The following is a 22999-nucleotide window of genomic DNA, read 5'->3' as shown; positions in this document are numbered from 1 at the left end:
TATTACAAGTTGATGCTGTTCTTTCTTTTTACTTAATGGATCTTAAAAAAAATTACCACAGTTTACACAAAAACATTAATCTGCAAAAAGTGTTTTCAACACTGATATGAAATGTTTCTTGAGCATCAAATCATCATATTATAGTGATTTCTGAAGGATCATGTGACACTGAAGACTGGAGTAATGATGCTGAAAATTCAGCTTTGATCACAGGAATAAATTACACTATATATTCACATAGAGAACAGCTGTTTTACATTATAATAATATTTCACAATTTTTACTGTATTTTTGATCAAATAAATGCAGCCTTGGTGAGCAGAAGAAACTTCTTTAAAAAAACAAAAAAATATTACCAGTGGAAAATCTACTATCAGAAGTTTATCTAGGATATCTAAAGTTTTTTTCATGTAGAGACACAATATATTTACACACACACACACACACACACACACACACACACACACACACACACACACACACACACACACACACACACACACACACACACACACACACACACACACACACACACACACACACACACACACACACACACACACACTCCCAGGAACGCACCTTTGCCATGGCTGACCTCCAGAGTCCAGGTGCAGTTCAATGAGTTGGGATAGAGTTCGGGAAAGCCGGGAGAGAGGATGATTCCCTCAGGACCGCGAACATCACCTCCACACAGAGCTGTGGGAAGACGTGAAGAACCTTCATAAAACATCCGAAACTTTAGAGGAAGCACAACCGCAGCTGTTCCCGCATCACTTCCAGCGCTCGGGTTTCTTCAGTTCCGCTCAGGGAATTCACTAACCTTCACCGGAAGTACAAATACCACTGAAAGGTTAATGAGAGTAACGAGAAATCCCTCTACTTTCCACCTGCCGTTGTCTCCAGGAAAGGTCAAAATATCTTTACTGTGTCCATGAAAGTTTTCCTAAGAAATTGAGTGACTGCTACAAAACTCTCCGCCACGAGTGTTATGGATGACTGCATGGACATTGCTATCTAGTTCAACTCTTCTGACTTCAATGCAAGTCTGTGCATCACTTTTTTTACACAAGCAATGCCCTATTTTATTTTTTCAGATATCTCCTTTCAGAGCTGTTTGTGAATGTAAAAGATCAAAGTGCACGACAAATAAAGTTATTGTCTCCTAAAAGAAAGAAGTGATTCTGAACTGCTGAAACGAGTCGTCAGTAATTCCAGTCTCACTTCCTGTTACAATCCTGTTATAATGTAACTCATTTGCATAATGCCAGGCTCTGGTCTTGATTGGCTGAACAGCGTCTCTTAGCTCCGCCCTCAAACACTGTAGTGTATCTGAGACTGGAAGAGTTTGATTCGTGTTGTTCGTGTCGAGAAGACGCTGTTTTCTGCTAAAAAAGCAAATCCACTTTCAGATTGATACGGTAAAACCCACGCCATCGTTACTGATCGTAATACTGTGAATCAAGAACTGAGAATCAGATATGATAATGAGTGTTTGGTTTCTGACCAATCTCAGCAGACTGAGCCGTCTGACCAATCAGAGCAGAGCAGCTCTCAGAGAGGCGGGGCTTAGAGAGACTGAATCTTCGAACGAACTGTTTCAGAGTCTTCGAGAAATGAGGTGATGCTGCGATGTATATTATGAGAAAATTAAAGTGTTTTTTGACTTGGATGCATGTAAACCTGTTGTAGGAGACTCCAAAACAACATTATGAATCTTTAAAATAGCATAATAGGGGAACTTTAAGTTTAAAACTTGCACCAGCACAAACCCACTTTTGGTGTTAATAAACTACTGTCAGGATTTACTAAAGACACGCAGGGAGAAATTAGCGCTGAAAAGGCATGGACAGGGTTATTTTTGCAGCTATAAATGCATTGCATTTGCATTTGTAGGAGTTTCGCTTTCAGATGCAAAATGTATGTGAGGAGAGATTTTAAGTGAATAATGCGAGTTGATTCACTAAGGTTTGTTCTCTTCAATTTACTGGTATTTGCACCATTATTTACAGCCCAAAAAAGCATGTCTTAAACCAGACGCTAATTGTTAGATTGTGTTGGTCATTATGGAAATGATCCAGTTGGGCAACAACATAAAAGTCGTGGGTTTGAATCGCAGGGAATGCATGAACCCATAACATACAACATATACTTAGGATAAAAGCATCTATAAAGGATGCATAAATAATGAATTTGTGTGAATCAGCTATGAAACCATTATAAAAATCCGAATTAAAAGCTATCATGTGTATGTTTGCAATTTTAGCTAAGAATGGTTTCATCACGTCACAATTTAGCAATATGCACAGAAATCTGTCTGAATACAACAACTTATGTAAGAATGGTTTTAAAAATGATTTCCAAAAATGTATTCTGGTTTGGCTCTTTTTGTAAACTGGCTCATCAAATTTCACATAAATGTATATAAAATTTGAGTGCAGATAAAAGAATAAATTATTTTGATTTTAAAAAAATGGGAACGCATGAACCCATTTAAGAAAAATTGTCTGCCAAATGCATAAATGATGCATAAATAATGAAAAATTAAAAAGTACTTAATGTTCTTCACATTCTATTCTTTTAAATATTTTAGATTTGTGTCCAAATAAAAGAGTGATTTTGGACACATTTTAAAAAATTAACAAAACCATCTGCTATATGTTGTGCAAACACAAAGAATGTTGAAGCGAAATTGCAGATGAACAAAAATTTGCATGCATTGGATAGACTCTTGATGATGTATATGTGCAATCAGGGAATCTGAAGCTCATGGCTCATTTCTAATTGTGTTTCTTCTGAACACAATCTGTCAATTGAAGAGCGACTCAAAGTGTCTCAAGAAAGCGAAAGCTGCAATAGGCTGGTGGCATTATCTCGGCAGGGCTTAAGCTATTGATTGGGGCAAATATAGATCTTGAGTAATGGTCAAACCAAAGAAATAACATTTCAGTCTAATGCTAAGACTCGACTGTGAAAACTAGTAACAGCAAGAGACGAAACATGATATGGAACAGAAAATCATTTTAAAACTGAGCTCACATTCACATTTTAAGTGCTTGCATTCTAATTCGCATACTCTTACACTGTGTCCTAACCAGACACGATGCAATTACAGAGACAAGCAATTTGTGTCCACACCAGACACGCCACAAAATCAATCACAAACCACAGCCAATCAGAAGAGAGTGTGAGCGGAGTCTCTCTGCAAGCGCACTGCATTCGCAAACAAATCAATCACAAACCACAGCCAATCAGAAGAGTGTGTGGGCGGAGTCTCTCTGCAAGCGCACTGCATTCGCAAACAAATCAATCACAAACCACAGCAAATCAGAAGAGTGTGTGGGCGGAGTCTCTCTGCAAGCGCACTGCATTCACAACAAAATCAATTAAAAACCACAGCCAATCAGAAGAGCGTGTGGGCGGTGTCTCTCTGCAAGCGCACTGCAATCGCAACAAAATCAATTAAAAACCACAGCCAATCAGAAGAGCGTGTGGGCGGAGTCTCTCTGCAAGCGCACTGCATTCGCAACAAAATCAATATAAAATCACAGCCAATCAGAAGAGAGTGTGGGCGGCGTCTCTCTGAAAGCGCACTGCACTCACAACCAAATCAATTAAAAACCACAGCCAATCAGAAGAGCGTGTGGGCGGAGTCTCTCTGCAAGCGCACTGCATTCGCAACAAAATCAATTAAAAACCACAGCCAATCAGAAGAGTGTGCGGGCGGAGTCTCTCTGTAAGCGCACTGCACTCATAAGTTAACCAAATCAATATAAAATCACAGCCAATCAGAAGAGAGTGTGGGCGGAGTCTCTCTGTAAGCGCACTGCACTCATAAGTTAACCAAATCAATATAAAATCACAGCCAATCAGAAGAGTGTGCGGGCGGAGTCTCTCTGTAAGCGCACTGCACTCATAAGTTAACCAAATCAATATAAAATCACAGCCAATCAGAAGAGAGTGTGGGCGGAGTCTCTCTGCAAACAAAATGCAGGAATTCAAACCACACGCAACCATAGACAAAAAAAAGCTTTTCTTTTTAAAAAAAAACAGGGGAAAAACATTCAAGCCATCCGCTACAAACAGTCACTCTTACACAAAAGACGAAAGCCTAGCATGAGATGATTTAATCACATGAATAAATGTGATGAAAAAATATGAAAACGTTGGTGTTCAATTTTAATTTTACGTCATACTTTCCACAGGCTTATTTCGATCACTAAAAATGCACATCGGTACTTCCTCCTCCTCAATTATAATTTTTGTCAAACAGCGCCCCCTAGAGTCACTGTAGAGTACTTGTATTTAACGTTACTGTCGTAAACACCACTCACGCAGAGCGTCTCTGCACTCACGGCCTCTGCACTTCATAATAATAAAGTAGCTTACCGCGTTAGGCTTACCTGAGCCTAAATGCCAGATGACACCAATAAAGTGTATCATGTACGTCGCATTATTTCGCAGGGCTCTCAAGTTTTGAAGACGGCCAAGAGTGACATCCAGCCGACAGATACATGTTTGTCATTGGTTGTTGCATTAAATCTTACCCAGATACAATAGTGCTATTTTCTGATTGGCTATTGTGTAGCTCGACGAACAACACCAGAGGAGAGGCGCTTGATTCCTGCCGGTTCCACAGTGAGAGCGGCGCGGCCAGAGTTTTGGCATATTAAATATATTACAAATAGTTTTTCAGCGTGAGAAATACAATGTGTGGCGGGAGAGCGTGACAAAAGACCGAAATGAGTGACTGTCACGCTCAATGCGTGACACTTGAGAGCCCTGATTTCGTAACAATGTCCGTTAAGATGTTGTTAGACATGATTATTGCAATTTATCATAATAGTTTGCAAATTGCGCTCATTTACACTATTTACAACGTGTAGGCTTATTTATGTCCTGATAATTGTGTGAGATATTGACAACTGTTCTCATGATAATCGCAGGAATCAACTTTAACAGTGAAAGCCTGAGCGAGTGGGACTCTAGTCCGGTTCCTCGTGCTGTCAGATTCTCGTTACCTTTTTCTAGACTCTTCCGACCGCGCGCGCTTCGTTTTTTTTCCGCCATTCTGAAAACGCAGTTCTGATGTTTACTCGTGTCTGACTCCTCGCTCGGTCAGTCTGCCATTTCCTCTTTCTCTGTTCCTCCGACAATGCTTTTCTAGCTTTCTGCTTCTTATATGCCAGCTTTGCCATGGGACGATAGTTGTTCTTATAGCTAGCCGTATCCTGGATAGGGGCGTGTACGCGTGCAGTGCCGTAAAGCAATTCGTTACCTCGCGAGACCTGATATCACACGATACTTCCTAACACTGAGGCGGCCCAAAGTTGCAAGGGTGGTTTTGCGGCTCACAGGCACCGGGGAGTGCGAGACGACCACCGTTCAACATGAAATCAGTAATATAAACATTACAATGACTCCAAAGCTGTTCGGTTAAGGTAAAAAAGTTACTTAGTTCTGCTTTAACATAAAATCATCCATCGTGCTTGAGTTTGATCTCGTTTTTAGGGCTAAATGGTCACTAAAGACTTTGTTGCAATGCATAAGGGAAAATCCTTAACAGCAGCCTCAAAAGTTTCTTAAGTGGCCCCGAGGTTTATTCTTGCAACGCGTGTTTCACTAAAGTAACCCATAACCTTATAACTTAGCGTTTTCTTAACTTAAGGGTTTTCATGCAACTCCAGAATTCAAGGAATGAAGGCATATTTCCTCAGCGACTTCACCTTTAATGATAATGAAGATCAGCGTCACTCCCCGTGAGACGATGAAAGAGTCGAGCGCCTCGGGCTCAACATCTGCCTAAATCTCTTTCTTCCCTCTGGCACTGTGAAGAACCCACAATATTTCCTCCATTTTCAGTTCATTCAGAATGACATGGATTCATTAAAATGTAATATTAGTGCTCTTTTGGAAATAAGAACATTTTACCAGAAGGTTAACGTCAACAGAATGGACGGTAACACTTTATTTCGATAAATTATAAGAGTATTAGAATATCAGTTTTATGCTGAAAGTGAACTAGATGTCGTGAGTCCTGAGCGCTACTCAACAGTCTGGCAGCAAACTAAACATTTTCAAGGAGTTCTTCTGGTTTATAATTAACATTTTAGCTGATCATTTTGTCTAATTGAATAGACGGAGACGCTTGTCGGTTCTCAGAGTGCCAAAGCTGCTCATGGAAAAGACAAAACTTTGAGAACTTATTCACAGACTTTTTAAGAACAGAACATTCTGTAACACTCCAGCCTGTATATATAATGTATATGGATGGGAACGTAATGTAATCATTCTTTTGACACCATAGACAATAATAGGTGCTACATGCATAAACTAAACAAAAACAATATCATTTTTTGTCAACATTTTATTTGATTGGATTTTATTTATTGCATTGCATTGATAATTGTATTTAGACATATTATTTTTTTTGTTAACAATCCTTGTTTAATCTAGTAGCAATTTTAAATTAATTAAAAAAATAATAATTGTATTTTGCATTAAGTTTCAGAAAAAAACACCCAAGTTAAACTTACCTGAATTATTTTATTTTATATTAAAGGTAAATGTACAGTTTCGGAAAAACACAATGCAAACTTACTAAAATTATTTAATTTTATTGGAATGCATTACATTGCACTGATAATTATGTTAAAATTATTTTATTTTGTAATAATCCTTGTTTACTACAATAACATTGAATTGAATTTTAATACTTAATTTTAAAGTGCTATAAGGTCAACATACAGTTTCAAAAAAATTCTGTAAACAATTTATACTTTCATGAAATGATTTTTATTTTATTACATTTTATTTAATTTTTTATCTTATTTTATTGCATTGATAATTGTATTTATTATTATTTTATACATGCATAAACTAAAACAATATAATTTTTTGCCAACATACATTCTACTCTCCTGAATGAAACTTTAACAACATATTGTCATACGAACAACGAGTTTCAACAGAAATGGTTTTAATTTAGAACTGACGGTATTTCCTGCTGTGAGAGAAAATGTTTTTGATGAGATTTGCAGTCTGAATTAAATGTGATGAGAATTATTATACAGGCTCATAAAATCCATCTTTAATTAAAACGCTACAATAGTTGAATGTTGAATGAAAGAAGTGTTAACTGGTCTGATGGAGAGGCCAGCTCACCGTCACATGTGGGCAGAGGGTGGCTCCACCAGTGGTTCTTCTCACACACTAACTGGTCCTCGTGGCTCAGTCTGTATCCGGGCTCACAGCCAAACCACACCAGCGAGCCGATGGCCAAGTCCTGCCCGTAACGGATCCCGTTTACCGGAACACCGGGATCCAGACAGGAATGAGTGTCCAGAGTGACGCCTGAAGCACAGAGAATGCAAACCAGAGATTATTTGACATCATTTAATAGTTAAAGTGATATTTTTATTATAGTTAAAGTCAATATTTTATATTATTTAAAATGTATTATTATTTTATTTAATTGTGCACTAAAGGTAAATTTACAGTTACAGGAAAAAAACATGCAAACTTACTAAAATTATTTTTTTTGAATGCATTACATTGCACTGACAATTTTGTTTAATTTTTTTTTTTTATAATCCTTGTTTACTCTGGCAGTACTATAAAATTAAGTATAAAAATTCAATTAAATGTTATTGTTAATTAAGGTAAACATACAGTTTCAAAAAAGTAATGTAAACGATGTAAACTTACCTGAAATTAAATTAATTTTATTTTATTGCATTGATAATTGTATTTATTATTATTTTATTTGTTAATAATCCTTGTTTACTCCAGTAGCAATATAAAATTAAGTAAAGAAAAATAATTGTATTGTGCATTAAAGGTAAAAAAAAACTAATGTAAACTTTATTTTATTTTATTTTTGCAATGCATTGCATTGACAACTGTATTTATCATTACTTTATTTGTTAATAATCCTTGTTTACTCCAGTAGCAATATAAAATGAAGTAAAGAAAAATAATTGTATTGTGGATTAAAGATAAACGTACAATTTCAGGGGGAAAAACCAATGTAAACTTACCTGAAATTATTTTATTTTATTTTATTTTTGCAATGCATTGCATTGACGACTGCATTTATCATTACTTTATTTGTTAATAATACTCGTTTACTCGGGTAGCAATATGAAAATAAGTAAAAACTGTTTTATTTATTTTTATTTTATCATTTATTTTACAGCATTTATGGTTGTAAGCAGCAATGCTGCAAACGTCTGGAAATATGAAAGCACAGTTTGTCAAATCAATAAAGTACACTAAATCGCAAAAAAAAAAGGGGGGAGGAAAGAAATGGTGAGAGTGAGACAGAATACTACAAAGAGAAATCCTCAAGCTGTTTGCTTGTGTGCAGAAACAGATACGATTCAGGATGAAATATCATTTCTCAGGCAAAAGGCACAGGGTTTATAAAGACGGCCGACTCACTTTCATAAAAGAGCTTAAAGCCACTGTTAGAGCGACTGTTATCGGTGGTGAAGAGAAGATACAGGAAGTTTCCGCTGCTGAACAGGAACTGAGGGACTTGGGTGCCATTTAGAGAGGCGATAAGGGGCGAGAGGAGATTAGGCCCATCGTGAACCTCCAGAAAGTCATAATTGAGTTCTGTCTGGAACCTGCCGGAAATAAAACAGATCAAAGAAAGGAGATTAAAAAAAATGACATGGTGAAATGTGTTTCTATCCAGACACACATACAGCTCATTACCCATGGCTGACCAACTGTTGCTCATTGACCGCCTCTGTTAATGAGAAGCCAGTGTTCACACTGTTTACTGAGGGGATCAAACCGCTGTGTGATGTGTGAATGCACAAAGATCTGCTGCTGTGAGCTTGCTTTTAATGGAAGAGATGAGCTAATAATGAAAATGCAGTTTATGCATCCAAACCGGTATTCTTTCTTTCAGCAAAATAACATTCTTTACAATAAAAACAAAATGAATCAATAAAAGAGAAAATTTCATGCAAGTTATTCTTCTGAAGATAGTCTTATGAAATCACGTTATCATTGCCTGACAAATAGAGCAAAAAATAGATGATGGAAAGAAGGATAAACAGATAGAAGGATGGATGATGGATGAATGGATGGATGATGGATAGACGGATTGATGAATGATGGATAGACGGATGGATGATGGATAGACAGATGGATGGATGGGAGATGGATAGACGGATGGATGATGGATAGACAGATGGATGGATGGGAGATGGATAGACGGATGGATGATGGATAGACAGATGGATGGATGGATGGATGATGGATGGATGAATGATGAATGGATGATGGATGGATGAATGATGAATGGATGATGGATGGATGATGGATGGATGAATGATGGATCGATGATGGATGGATGATGGATCGATGATGGATGGATAGACGGATGGATTGATGGATGATGGATAGACAGATGGATGGATGGATGGATGGATGATGGTAAGACGGATGGATTGATGGATGATGGATAAACGGATGGATTGATGGATGAATGGATGATGGATGGATGATGGATGGATGGATGATGGATGGATGATGAATGGATGATGGATGGATGATGGATGGATGGATGATGGATCGATGATGGATGGATAGACGGATGGATTGATGGATGGATGGATGATGGATCGATGATGGATGGATAGACGGATGGATTGATGGATGATGGATAGACAGATGGATGGATGGGAGATGGATAGACGGATGGATGATGGATAGACAGATGGATGGATGGATGGATGATGGATGGATGAATGATGAATGGATGGATGAATGATGAATGGATGATGGATGGATGATGGATGGATGAATGATGGATGGATGATGGATCGTTGATGGATGGATAGACGGATGGATTGATGGATGATGGATAGACAGATGGATGGATGGATGGATGATGGTAAGACGGATGGATTGATGGATGATGGATAAACGGATGGATTGATGGATGAATGGATGGACGGATGATGGATGGATGGATGGATGGATGGATGATGGATGATTGATTGATGTATTGATGGATGGATGATGGATAGATATAAGGATGGATGGATGGTGGATAGATATAAGGATGGATGGAAGATGGATAGATAGAAGGATGGATGGATGATGGATGGATGGATAGACAGATGTATATATATATATATATATATATATATATATATATATATACTCTATACATCTCACACAAAGCGATCATATGATTTCAGAAGATTTAAATTCAAACAAGGCACGTGTACTTTTATGATATCTTTATTTTTTTTATTTTTTTTCATCCACATTCCAAGTATTTTGATAGAAAAGAGCAGCCAGCACATTTATCATAAGATCTCCTTTCATATTTTACAGAAGAAAGAAAGTCCTGCAGGATTTATTTTAGTGAAAAGTAAAAAAAAAAGAAAAGCCGGATGAAACACAATCCAGTGTTTTGTGCTCCATCTCGAGGCGTTCGCTCCTGGGAGTCAGTCGTATCAAACTCCAGATCTGAGGCTATTTCAATGCGCTACTCAAGGGAAGCATTGCAGTGCTAATGAAATAGAGTCAACCATTCGTAACCAGATATAGATTAATTCCATTTCCCTTTCACAGCTGCCTATGGATCAAGCCCGTCGATGTAACACTGTGCCATCATTTATTCAGACGCTAATGTTGAGCCGCTCTCGGTCGGAGCGCCATGACAAACACTATCCGGAAACATGTGAACTTTCCCCCATTCAGCTGAGGCTTACGATTCAATTACCTTTGACATTACACTTTATTAACTAGAGTCTTACAGCAGACCGAGACTTTATAAAAACTCACACCCAAACGACGCGGATAAAGATATATGAATATGTTGCTTCTGTAAGCGTGATATGTGCTGGGACGATTTGTCGCTGCAGAGAGCTGATGCCTCAGTGTGTTTCTATTGGATTGATGGAGAGAAGGATGGATGGATGAATGATGGAGGGATGGATGATGGAGGGATGGATGATGTAGGGATGATGGATGGATGGACAATGAATGGATGATGGACTGATGGATGGATGATGGTTGGACTGATGGATGGACTGATGGATGGATGATGGATGGACTGATGGATGATGGATGAATGGATGGACTGATGGATGGATGGGTGGATGGATCCATGGATGGATGGGTGGATGGATGGATGGATGATGGATGAAGGATGGACGGATGGATGAAGGATGGATGGATGGATGATGGACAGATGGATGATGGATGGATGGACGATGGATGGATTGATGGATGGACTGATGGATGGATTGATGGATGGACTGATGGATGGATGCATGGATGATCGGTGGATTATGGATGGATGATGGACAGATGGATGATGGATGGACTGATGGATGGATAGGTGGATGGATCGATTGATGGATGGGTGGGTGGATGGATGGATGGGTGGATGGATGGATGATGGGTGGATGGATGGATGGATGGACTGATGGATGATGGATGGATGGATGATCTGATGGACTGATGGATGGATGAATGATGGATGGATGATAGACAGATGGATGATGGATGGATGGACGATGGATGGATTGATGGATGGACTGATGGATGGATAGATGGATGATGGGTGGATGGATGGATGGATGATGATGGATGATGGACAGATGGATGATGGATGGACTGATGGATGGGTGGGTGGAGGGATGGATGGATGGATGATGGATGGACTGACGATGGATGGATTGATGGATGGATGGGTGGATGATGGGTTGATGGATGGATGATGGACAGATGGATGATGGATGGATCATGGATGGATGGACGAGGGATGGATTGATGGATGGACTGATGGATGATGGATGGATGGATGATCTGATGGACTGATGGATGAATGATGGATGGATGATGGACAGATGGATGATGGATGGATGGACGATGGATGGATTGATGGATGGACTGATGGATGGATGGATGGATGATGGGTGGATGGATGGATGGATGAAGATGGATGATGGACAGATGGATGATGGATGGACTGATGGACTGATGGATGGATGGGTGGATGGATCGATGGATGGATGGGTGGGTGGATGGATGGATGGATAGATGGATGGGTGATGGATGGATGGACTGATGGATGGATGGATGGATGATGGGTGGATGGATGGATTGGTGGACTGATGGATGGATGGATGATGGATGGATGATGGACAGATGGATGATGGATGGATGGACGATGGATGGATGGATGATGGATGGATGGATGATGATGGATGATGGACAGATGGATGATGGATGGACTGATGAATGGGTAGGTGGAGGGATGGATGGATGGATGGATGGATGATGGATTGATGGATGGATGGACTGATGGACGGATGGATGGATGATGGATGGATGATGGACAGATGAATTGATGGATGAACTCACACCCATAGGACATGGATAAAGATATATGAATATGTTGCTTCTGCTTTTTTCTAAGCGTGATATGTGATTTGTGCTGGAGGATAAAGCTGATGCCTCAGTGTGTGTGTATTCTCAGAGCGATCCTCCAGACCTGTCAAAGCTGATCTTGATGGAGCGTCCCGCCTCGGCCTCGATGACCCACTCGCAGCTCAGGGAATCTTTGTAGTATCCGGGCCACCCCGGGGACAGAACCAGTCCCACCGGAGCCGTGAAATGGCCTCCACACGGAGCTGCCGAAACATTTAAATATACACCAGCAGAATAATTATTAGGACACTTCAATTCGGCAGAGAAACCTCCTCTACTCTGCAAAAATAAACATTTTGGGCTTTTTTTTCAGTAAAATGTCTAAATATTCATATAATGCTATTCAAAAGATCATTATTTTGATTATTGGGTGTAACAGAACATATTCTTTACTGTTAAAAAAGCACATAGTGTTCATTATTGCAGCACCTCTTTTCCCAGTCTGTCTGAAACGCGCTGATATCTACAAAGCGAAGAGTGCTCTGATTGGCCGGCTGACCCAGTGCGCTGTGATTGGCCGAATACCTTGAGCGAGTGTCTGAATTGTAACGCCCCTCTTTAGGCTTCTAAAGCATTTGTAAACACACAAACACACATCAGCAATAATGTACAGTATGTGAAAAATAATGTTTTTTGAACATTAAAGCATGTTAAACTATTCTATTACAGCCAATAAAAAATAATGAACTTTTAAATAAGCATCACATGATCCCTTTAAATATTGTGAAGAAAATTGGCAGATATTTTCTTGTTTTAAGCATAAACTAACTTCATCTTGATTATATATATTTTTTTTTTTTTAGAAAACAAGACTTGTACTTATCAAGTATATTCTTAAAGGGGTCATATGCTGCTATTCATTATTTTGATTAGCAGGTGTAATAGGATATATTAATGTACTTTATTGTTAAAAAAACACACTATTTTTAACATTATTGCAGCACCTCGATTCCCAGTCTGTCTGAAATGCAGTGATTACGACAAAGCCCCGCCTTCTGAAAAGCCAAGAGTGCTCTGATTTGCCAGCTGACTCAGTGTGTTGTGATTGGCCGAACACCTCAAGTGTGTGTCTGAACTGTAATGCTTCTAAAGCATTTGTAAACACACAAATAGAGGAGCTGCAATAATGTACAGTATGTGAAAAATAATGTATTTTGAATATTAGCATATTAAAAAAATAATTAACTTATAAATTAGCATCATGACCCCTTGAAAAATTGTGAAGAAAATTAGCAGATCTTTTTTTCTTGTTGTTTCTTGTTTTTTTTAGAAAACAAAACTTAAACTTTGTACTTATCAAGAAAATCTATCTTGATTTAAGAATTTTTAGATATTTGTTACAGTACAGCATCTTTGAGTTAGCTTTATGGTTCTTCGGAGATTAAAAAGTTATTGTTTTAAAGGAGCTGTAAGCAAATTTGTAAGACGCACAAAACGCCTCTAACTACCTGACAGATATCACTGAAATAAGAGTCTGGAGAAATCACTCCAGTCTCTGGAAAAAGCAAGGGAAAAGAACAGGCGGACGACCCACGCTTTTCTTTGCCAATCAGAAACACCCAGCAAACACAGAACGTTCCCAGCTGGTTATTTTCTTTTAGGAACCAAATAAGAAAATTCTCTGTGGGCTCTTTTTTAAAACCTAAAGAGAACGATTTGAAACATCTAAAAAAATTGTAAGCTGGCCACTTTCTGCATGTTTGCAGATTTGGTTTTGCAAATTAGGTTTTAATACTTGAAGAAAGCTGTCATCTGTTAGCATAGATACAGCTAACTGCTAGCATCCCCATTCATCTCTACAACAGTTGCACATGGTAATTAGCAAAAACATGACACTTTATAGGGCCACTTTTGCAGAAAGGTCGTGTGGTTTGAGTGACTAAAAAGGCAAGAAGTTTGCAAAACAGCTGCATAGCACCTTTAATCAATAAGCTACGGATGTCAATGTTTGACTATATGTCAAAATGCCCAACATCTGCACACATATTCATAAAACCCTTGTATTTTTCTGCTAACTCATCCCTTGAAGCAGTGCCTATGTCTTACAGTGATTTTACCATGGTAAAGAGGGGGAAACAGCTAAAACCAGCCTAAGTTTTTACAGACTGGACCACTTTGGGAGTCCATCTTAAATCAGACACATCCATCTTAAACCAATTAAGACCAGCCCTCTGTTTAACTTAGTTAAACCTAACCAGACGTGATTCAATCCAGCAACAAGTAATTTTTCTGTCAACAGAAGACACGACACGACTACCAAATGTGGCAAAAACAATCACAAATCACAGCCAATCAGAAGAGAGAGTGGGCGGAGTCTCTGCAAGCTCACTGCACTCATAACCAAATAAATAAAAAATCACAGCCAATCAGAAGTGTGTGTGGGCGGAGTCTCTCTGCAAGCACACTGCACTTAATCAAGCAGATATTCATATAAATATATAAATATTACATAAACAATACACATATAAATGTTACATCATTTTAATATTATTAAAAATGAATACTGGGTGACTGAAACAAACTTTGTCAAAGAATACACATTTGTTCACAGTTTGAACAGTTTTCTTTTATTTTCAAGATCTTAGGGTGAATTATAAAGGTCACAAAATTCAAATTAATGACTGGTTAGGACAAAACCTCTGATTAAGATGGAAAATATGTGTTTTATCGCAATGTCGTGTCAGGACACTGTTTCACCTGTGGTAAAATCACTGTCATGTACAAACTCATATTGCTTAAAGGTGCACAGCGCAAGTGTCTGAGTTTTTGCAGAACTATGCCCCCCTCTGGCAACAAGCGAAACTGCAACCAGAGTGTGTTTTCTTTGTCTTACGTAGAGTTTGCGTTGGGGATTTGAATGGACTACAAGCCGGTCTCTTTGAATCCATCTTCTACTTTTGTCGCGCGAGTTGTCTTCGCTGATACGGAGAATTGCGGCGAATACACAAACCTGCCAGACATAGCCGGGTGAGCGTGAACGCGCATGACGTCACGCCCATTCTCAAATTCCGTCCCGAATCCCTCTTATTTATTTTACTGTACAGGATTATAGAGGCAATCACAGTGATCAGAGAAGGGCTCATTCAGCCCATCAGGCAATTGTTTATGCATGTTTGGGTTAGAAAAATGGGTATTTTTAACATGAACTGTTGCGCAATGCACCTTTAAATTTAAAATGAAACTTTGATGCTGGTGTAAGTTAGGTCTAGTTCTCTTCAAGACCACATGATCAAATTACTGAAGTTCATTAGATAAATACGTTCCACCGTTTTTTGGTGCATCAACTCTAATAAGAAGAGTTGAATAAGAAATAATAAGAAACCACTTCTCTAAGAGTTCAAGGGATGCAATTTAGATCAATCTTTCCGAAAAGGTTTCCTTCGAATAATGTATTCCACAGAAGCATTTAAAGGGAGACAAGTGCTTTGAAACCTACCTTCACACTTGGGGATCAAACCACTCCACATCACCTTTCCCGCCTCCAGTTCACACACAATAGTATCCGAGCCTTGCGTCTTTATGAAGCCCTCCTCACACACCACTGATATGGAGCTTCCCAGCTGGAAATTATTACCAAAGCGCTTGGCATTCATCGGCACTCCGGGGTCCGGGCACTCATTGTGTCCAAACGCTGAACAAATAACATCAAAGCACAGAGCTTGTTACTTGCGACGTGACTTACTTAATGAAATGGAGGGGAATGAGCCCATACATAATGCAATACCAAACTGTAGAAAACAGAGGATTGTGGGTAAACACTAGGGCCTTGTACGCCGCACAGGCATTTGAGGATTATTTTGGCTGAGCTAATGGTATGATGTTCAGCGAACAGGATTAAGTTGTTTGATGCTGGTGGATAAATGGCTTATGAGTTAAATCAAGGAAAATATGTCCTTCCATATGTCCTACTTGACGGCTGTTTCAGAATCAGATTGAAGACAACACTACGCATGCCAACAATGTTGTTAGCAAAAACGAATTTGTTTAAGAGTATTAATTCTTCATAAAGCATCACAAACTCTTTTAGATAAAAAGATTTTCTAAAACACCTAAAAAAGCATGTAAATAAATAAATACGTTTTTTTTATTGTTTTTTATTGCTATAACTATATAAATAACAATATACATTTTTTGCTTGTAATATGTTGTGTTTCTTATATTTCAGAAAAAAATTGTAAATTATATACACTGCAAAAATGATGTTCTTCCCTCAGATATTGAGTCTTGTTTTCTGAAAAATGTATCAAATGAAGTGAGTTTGTGCTGAAAACAAGAACTTCTGCCAATGAGGTCACAAAAAAAAAAAACGTAATTCAAAGGGAAAACAATATGGGCCCTATTTTAATGATCTATAGCCTGGCATATCAGACCCACATCAAGATGTTAGGTATGGGAACTCTCCATTGGCATGGCTCATTCCGAGGGACGGGATAAACGTTTGTCTTTCAAATTCCCTCCGCACACAATAGGATAGCGCTACACCAACCAGAGCAACGAAGAAGGTGACGTAGTCTGAGCGACGGATTCAGAGCAAAGCCGTTCTTTGTTATTGTTTCAAAGAAAAGTTTAACTTCAAATCCTCCAGAGTCGCGGCCAAAGCCGAATCGAAGGACCGCTGTTCGCCAGCAGCAGCAGCAGCAATTCTTTGTTTTCAAGTAGCAGTGAACCGTCGCAACTCTGTCGTCATTATGTTGACTCTATACACGATCTGATTGGCCTGAGCAGTTTTTGGTTTTTCCATCTCGAAAGTCAACGGAGAGTTGCTAGACCACATTGGCTGCAAAATATTTTTTGCTGGCGCTAGTGTGCGTCTAGATTTCTAGGCTAAACGATCTAAGCACACGGTCTACATCGCAGGGCGCAAGTGCACTTAGTGCGCGTCTGAATCCAATTTTACTAGTTAAGCAATGGGATAAAAGGTCGGCGCTCCCGGCGCTTGTCTAAAAGGGTTGTTCCTATTTTCTTAATGAGCTTTGGGCATAACATGGAATAAACCAATCAGAGTCTCGCCATGGCGGATTCGCTATTTACATGGCGGAATTTGCTAGCGGAAAGGAAACGGATCTGCTCGTGCGTGAGGTTAAAGCTGTGTGTTTGTGTGTTTGTGTGTGTGTGTGTGAGGTTAAAAGAGACCATCTACAGTACAAGCTGGATTCCACCATATCTTTATCTACACAATATCAATATTTTACATCCAAATCCTTTTATTTTTAATATTTGACATGTGTTTGTGATGCTGGTAGTCCCTGTGTGTGTAATAAGCAGATTGTGTGTGTGTAATAAGCAGATTGTGTGTGTGTAATAAGCAGACATAAGCGGCCTGTAGGTCTTTACCCGCCATTACTAACATGCTCTTTAAATTACAAAAAAAATATTGCGCCATTGAATTTTGAGCACAGTTGGTCAATGGCTCATTTTATTTCAGTTCCTTAAAATAGCAACGCTCCAACAATACTCCTAAACACACAATCGTTCTCAGACCAGCAGCTCATGGGCCACAGATTGGCGCAAATGCATTTGCTATTTAAACAACGTGGCGCAGGACGTGAAAATGAAAACTGCGTCGGGCTGAAACTAGCAGAACACGCTAGCGTTGCGCCTGGTGCTGCATTGCACCGTGTGTAAGATACGCACATATAATTTCTGACCCCATCAGCAGATATTTTTCCAAGAATCTCCAGTCATTTTTCTTCTCCACTAAATGTATCTTGATTCAAGAATGTTTAGATATTTGAACTGGAAAACAAGACAGAAACACTAAGGAAGAACTTTTTTTTTTAGTTTGTTTGTTTTGCAGCAAATACAGCCTCAATCTCTGTCATTCTTTTTTTTTGCATTGCATTGCAACAAACAAATCATACAGCAAAAACAGCCTCAATCCATGGCTCTAAACCCCTCGATCCCTCAAGCACTCACTGCTGTAGGAGATGTTGAAGCCTCGGCCGGACATCGAGTGGTCGGCCTGGAACTCCAGCTGGATGATGTTGGAGTTGCTGGTGAGATGTGAAGGCACCTCGGCCCCGGAGAAGCGTCCCAGCACCAGCGCCTCCACCAGATCCCCGTCCCGCACCGTCAGCGAGTCGTACGGGGGCTCCAGGTCGAAGTCGTTGAAGGCCAGATGGATCCGGCTGCCCGGCTCAGTGATGATCAGCCACACACAGTTCAGGTTGTTCCCGTATCCCTCGGGATAATCCGGAGACAGAACGGTTCCCATCGCAGCCGTGAAGTTGGACATACAGGGAACTAAGAGAAGGAGGAGATGCTGATGGTTAAGAGCAGAAAAGACTCATCTAAATTCATTGCATAATATTTGAGTTTGAGCATGAAAAATGTTTCAAAGTCCCTCCAGCGTGAGTTCTTCTCTAAATCAGTGTCTGAACTCCTGAAACGCTTCCATTGTATCTTGAGTTTCTTCCGGGAACGAACACGTCACAATATTCCTCATTATAATAATTCATACGCAGAATAAAGGGGCGGGGCCTGGTTGAGTTAGTTAGTAGTGTGTTAAACTGGTGGTTATGGTAAGGGGCGGGACATTTCCCAAACACACTCAAGGCGCTCGACCAATCACAACACACTGATCCAGCCGACCAATCAGAGCACAGTGTGCTTTTCAGAAGGAGGGGCTTCATAAAGACAGAAAGTAAACAGAGTGTTACTGGCAGACTGGGAAGAGAGGAGCCGCAACAATGGAGAATATGAGGAAAATAATCAACATTAATGCATTAAAACCTGTTCTAGTAGAGCTGAAAATCATATTGAAACGGCATTGCTCTTTGGTACAACGGAGCCGTTTAGTTGTAAATCTCCAAGAGAATTGTCATCTTATCATCTTCCATGAGCGCAGCTGTCATTTAGAGTCTGTCAGCCATGTTTAATGGCGCAGAATTTGTTTTGTTTACACACACTGACATAAAGCACAGGTTTAATTAGTCCGACCTCTTGACATCATTTCATTTAGACATGTGTTTCACAGACTCTAAGAGATTTCGAAGCTCATAATGAGCTGGCGAGGATGGAGAACTGTGGTCCTAAATTATTTCCTGAATGCACAAGGAATAATGTACCTGAAGAGAGCTAAACGTCTGTGCATTTACATTCATCTCAGGAGAAGTTGGCAGGAAAATTACATCATGGCAACACAAATCGGCGACGTTATGATCACTTAAATGCACTTCTCATAGTAATTATGACTTCCAAGCTCTTAAGATCTTTCTAGAAGGACTGACTTTCAAGTCTTAAGATAATCTTTTCACCAAGGATCCGATTTCAAATAAAAGCTGTATTTTGAACTTTCTATTCCTCAAAGAATCCTGTAAAATAAAATGTATGACAGTTTCTACAAAAATATGAAGCTGTTTTCAACATTGCTAATAATCATAAATGTTTCTCGAGCAACAAATCATCATATTATAGTGATTTCTGAAGGATCATGTGACACTGAAGACTGGAGTAATGATGCTGAAAATTCAGCTTTGATCACAGGAATAAATTACACTTTACTATATATTCACATAAACCGGTGTTTTACATTGTAATAATATTGTGCAATTTTATTGTATTTTTGCTCAAATAAATGCAGTCTTGGTGAGCAGAAGAAACTTCAAAAACAGTTTTTAAAATTTTACTGACATTCATCATGGTATTACTACTGTACTTGATATTGACGAACATGGTATTCATCATAGTGTCCAAAACATGATATTAAAAACAGATTCTGCCACCGTCCAAATGGTTTTGATCATAATTAAGTTTTAATTGTGGGTGTTAACCGCATAATTTAGTTTTATGGAAATTGTTAATGAAGAATAGTGATCACACTGCCCAGAAAATACTCCTCATTTAGCCAGTTAATGAAGCAACAGGCTTGTGTGAAAAGACAACATTTCCCATCATTCTCTGTGGCAGCATGCAAATGATGAAAGGCATAAAGCATCGATTATGCACTTAATGTGCATTCTTTGCTCTTCATTTTGTTGCATTAGCACTTAAAAAGCTTCTAGTCTGAGAGAAAGAAAAATGAAATTGCTCAATTTAGTCCAACTAAAATAACACATATCACATCATCATTACGACTTCTGAAGTTTCTGGGTTTTTTTATGGTTTTAGCTTTAGTTAACCATAATATCTGCAAATATGGCTCTTTTGATATACATCATTTTCATCAGCTCGAATTTCGGCCTCTTCTTCATGCAATGCTATGTGTGACTTCAGAAGACTTGGAAATACTTATATTGTACTTTTTGGGAGCTTGACAGTATAAATCATGCCTTACATTCATTGCAATGACAAGAGAAACTAGAAGAGTAACATTTGATGACAAACTTTGATGTTGGCTTGACAAAGCCAGGTCTGAAGGTTTAAAATAACTTTGAAAAAGTTTTAATCAGAGAAAGTTAAAAAAAAAAAGTTACTAGCATGTTTTAGCATTTTGCTAACATGAATTAGCATGTTGCTAACATGAATTAGCATGTTGCTAACATGATTAACATGTTACTAGCATGAATTGGCACGTCGCTATTAAGCTTTTGGCACATTGTTGGTTTATTAACATGTTGCTAAAATGTTATATCACGTTGATTGCATGAATTAGGATGTTGTTATGATAAAACATGTTGCTCGAATGTTGTTAACATGATTTATCACATTGTTATCATAAATTAGCATTTTGCTATATATAATAATGATATAGAGACTCACATATACAGATAGGGATGTTTGCAGACCACTGATTGTTATTCTGACAGGAAATCGTCCGTTCTCCGATGAGCTCGAACCCGAACTGGCACTCGAAGCGCAGAACGTCCCCGTTGGAGAAGCCGGCGCCCTCGCGGAGTCCGTACAGAGGGATCCCGGGATCCCCACAACTTTCCTTGTCGATTTCTGTCGGGAAGCGAGAGAAACCGCAGTGAAGCGTCTGATTCAGTCTTTGAAGGATGAACAAGTAATGTTTTGGTCATCACATTAAAAATAACATTTAAATATGATAATATTTGAGTTTTGAAGTGCTGGAAAAAGATGTGTAATGTACTTGAAAGCATTTCACTATTCCTGCCAAACGTCCATGGTTACAGTGAGTGTTACTACAGTAAATCCATGGTGAATGTTCTGTAGTACTTAAAGCCTATAACTAGTTCATTCATGGAACAACGTTTCTCCTGGTTTCCAAGTCAGTGCTGTTTGATCCGTTAATAATGGAGAAATTTTAATGCTTCTCACTAGATCTCGCAACGATATTATTCCTTCAGTGGTGAACTCAAATGCTGTGTTTACTGGATCTCTCAGCGCTGTAGTAACAGTGTCGCTTGATCAAGATCGGCACTGACATTAGCCACATTTCCATTACCCTTCAAATTGCGCAAATTGAAATTGCAAAATGAAAATACGCCCAATGGAAACACGTCAAATTCGCAAAAACTCCCATTTATCTCAAAAAAGTTTTTACGCTTGCATGATGAGGTTTTTCAAGCAATTCAAAAAATAAATATTTTGCAAAACTGCAATGGAAACAGTTTTTGCGCATTTACAGTCACCTGATGTAGAAGACGAGGTGTGTTTGGACAGAATACGAGACAGAGTTCTTTATTAAATTCATAAAAGACAAAAGAATTACAGTAATACTGGATTGTAAACCTCAAAGAAATTCCACAATCACGACCTCGAAGCAGAAATGAGGGAGAAACACCCAGAAACTCCTCATATGAGCCGCTCACAGTATAAGGGTCTTTCCTTGTCATTAATGCTTGATAACACACACACACACACATCTCCTTTCATTATTAATAATGGCCAGTGCGGTGGCTGAGATATACATAAACCTACCAATGTCCGTCGCCATGATGTTTGGAATGACTCGCGAGAGGAAAAAATTAGGCTTTAGTCGCATAACATCGGTTAATGGAAACGCCGTCATTTCGCAATCGTTTTTTGTCGACATTTAGAAAAAAATCGCAAAAGTTTTGCGCAAATCTGTAATGGAAACGCGCCTAATGGTCCAAACTGATAAACGGTCCGTGAAGCACAAAATAATGAGTAGCGCAGTTTCGTTTCACTTTCATTACGTTTGCCATTAGATGTTGCGCAGCGTTGTGGTGGTCGCGCCAGCGCGGATTTTGGTCGGCAGGAAAAATGGTCCAACGAATCGTTCGGTTTGTAATGTGTACCGAACCAAAAGCCTCGCACCGAGTGGTTCAATACGAATACATGTATCGTCACACCCCTACATCGGAGTGATTTATGAGAGAACAGACTCACCTTTATAGTTGATCTTGAAGCCGATAGAGCCCACGCTTTCATCCGACTGCAGATGAAGCCACATCTGATGGGTCATGCTGACGATGAGGTCCGGGACGAAGCTGCCAGTTAACCTGCCAGTGTAGAATAACAGGGGATCATGAAAAGATTCCAATTCTGAAATCGAATACTTGTTACAATAAAAAATTATCGATTCCTTTGTGAGCATTTCAATATGACTTTGACTTTTTCAACTTTGACCATTCAAGAGCGAGACGATACATGATACATGATCAAGAGCATG

The 22999-nt window shown here is 39.1% G+C and overlaps 1 protein-coding gene across 1 annotated transcript in view; it reads right to left on the bottom strand.

Moving 5' to 3' along the window:
* LOC143741306 (CUB and sushi domain-containing protein 3-like) overlaps positions 1-22999 on the bottom strand; it is a 323702-nt gene that overhangs the window by 189221 nt on the left and 111482 nt on the right. The window contains exons 12-19 of the mRNA XM_077233739.1: positions 22717-22829; positions 21163-21345; positions 18379-18705; positions 15899-16093; positions 12527-12665; positions 8440-8627; positions 7162-7350; positions 580-696 (exon numbers count right to left, since the gene is read on the bottom strand). Coding sequence (XP_077089854.1) covers positions 580-696; positions 7162-7350; positions 8440-8627; positions 12527-12665; positions 15899-16093; positions 18379-18705; positions 21163-21345; positions 22717-22829 — 1451 coding nt within the window. The remainder of the gene's footprint in view (positions 1-579; positions 697-7161; positions 7351-8439; positions 8628-12526; positions 12666-15898; positions 16094-18378; positions 18706-21162; positions 21346-22716; positions 22830-22999) is intronic.

The sequence above is a fragment of the Siphateles boraxobius genome, unplaced genomic scaffold (genome assembly GCF_051911475.1).
Source record: "Siphateles boraxobius isolate OS27281-9 unplaced genomic scaffold, OSU_SipBor_1 186, whole genome shotgun sequence".
NCBI classification, from domain to species: Eukaryota; Metazoa; Chordata; class Actinopteri; order Cypriniformes; family Leuciscidae; genus Siphateles; species Siphateles boraxobius.
This window is presented reverse-complemented; position numbering and strand designations above follow the sequence as displayed.